Source organism: Gopherus flavomarginatus, chromosome 2 (genome assembly GCF_025201925.1).
Source record: "Gopherus flavomarginatus isolate rGopFla2 chromosome 2, rGopFla2.mat.asm, whole genome shotgun sequence".
In the NCBI taxonomy this organism is placed as follows: Eukaryota; Metazoa; Chordata; order Testudines; family Testudinidae; genus Gopherus; species Gopherus flavomarginatus.
In genome coordinates, this window is record NC_066618.1 from 109984102 (window position 1) to 109985533 (window position 1432).

Consider the following 1432-nt stretch of genomic DNA (forward strand, 5'->3'; position numbering starts at 1 on the left):
TTATGACATAACCAGAGCTGTAATGGAGAATTACACCTTCAAAAAACACACCATATACGTATTTGCAAACTGCAGTATAAAGACCACAGTCAGAAGGGAACATACAAGTTTAGCTTGTTCCTCCATAGTGTAGTCTCACATTGAGTTAGTAGTTAAGCAACTGCTACAGCTTTTATCTTTTCCCTCTGCCCCAGCACAGTCTGTGTTGCCCAGCTCCCTTCTGGCCAAGCCACCATGGATCAAAAAAAAAATTACTGAACTTCAGGCCTTGGTGGATCTCTACAGCCAGGATCCAACTCTTTTGAGAGCCAAGCAATTGAGTTTCCTGCGGGACTCTACAGAGAGCATGGGAGATACCATATTATGTTCAGTGAAACATGGCTCTGCAGAGAAGACATTCAAGGAGCAAGGGAAACAACCCGAAGCAGCTGAGAGTGAGGAAAGTGACTTGGATATTGAGGATGATGGTGTTGAACCAGATCTGGGTGATCCCCAAGAAATGGGAGATGAATATTTGGAAATAACAAATGAGATGATAAATCAGGCCAATGAAAAGAGGGAACATGCCTTTGCCGCCCTGGATGAAGATGAACTTCAGAAAGCCATTGACTTGTTCACAGATGCTATCAAGCTGAATCCTCACTTCACCCTCTTGTATGTTAACTGAGCCAGTGCTTTTGTGAAGCTGCAGAAGCCGAATGCTGTCATTAGAGATTGTGACAGAGCCTGTGAGCTTAACCCCAATTCAGTAGAGTCTGACAAGAGGACAGGACAAGCACACCTGCTTTGGGGGCACGGGGAGGAGGAAGCCCAAGATTTTACCTTTGCATGTCAACTGGATTACGATGAAGATACCAACGCCATGCTAAAGAATGCACAACCAAGGGCTGAGGAGATTGTTAACCATCAGCAAATGTGTGAGCGTAAGCATGAATTAAAGGCACACCGCAAGATACTGGAAAAGGTAGAATTGGCCTTGGAAAAGCAAAAGAGAACCCAGAAAGAGGAAAGTACCTGGCAATGGATGATTAGTATTTGGTGGAAATACTTTGACTTTTTTACAACCATTCTGGATCCAAGGATTATAATAGCATGGATGGATGTGACCTGGAACCCAGATAACATTTACAAATACCAGAGCAACTGCAAGTTCGTGAAGTTAATTGGTCAGTATGACTGAAGTCAACCATAAATGGCCTTTTCATTCAAATAAATGTAAGGCTTATGACAAAACATGATTTATCCTTTGTAATGTCTCTTTAAGGCTTGGGCTACATATAGTTTTTGTACCAGTATAAGTATTTCACTTAGGGGTGTGATTTTATTTTTAAACCAAACACTTCTATCACTACAACGCCTACCATGGATATAGTAGGCTTGACAGAATTTGATTTTCTTAGAATTTCAATGGATTATATTCATGTTTATTTTT

At 41.3% G+C, this 1432-nt stretch overlaps 1 protein-coding gene across 1 annotated transcript; it reads left to right on the forward strand.

Moving 5' to 3' along the window:
* The first annotated feature begins 250 nt into the window (after nt 1-250).
* On the forward strand, nt 251-1180 carry LOC127043753 (putative protein FAM10A4). The gene is given in 1 exon segment (XM_050937848.1): nt 251-1180. A coding segment is annotated over 1 exon segment (834 nt). The 5' UTR covers nt 251-346.
* Nucleotides 1181-1432: the final 252 nt, after the last annotated feature.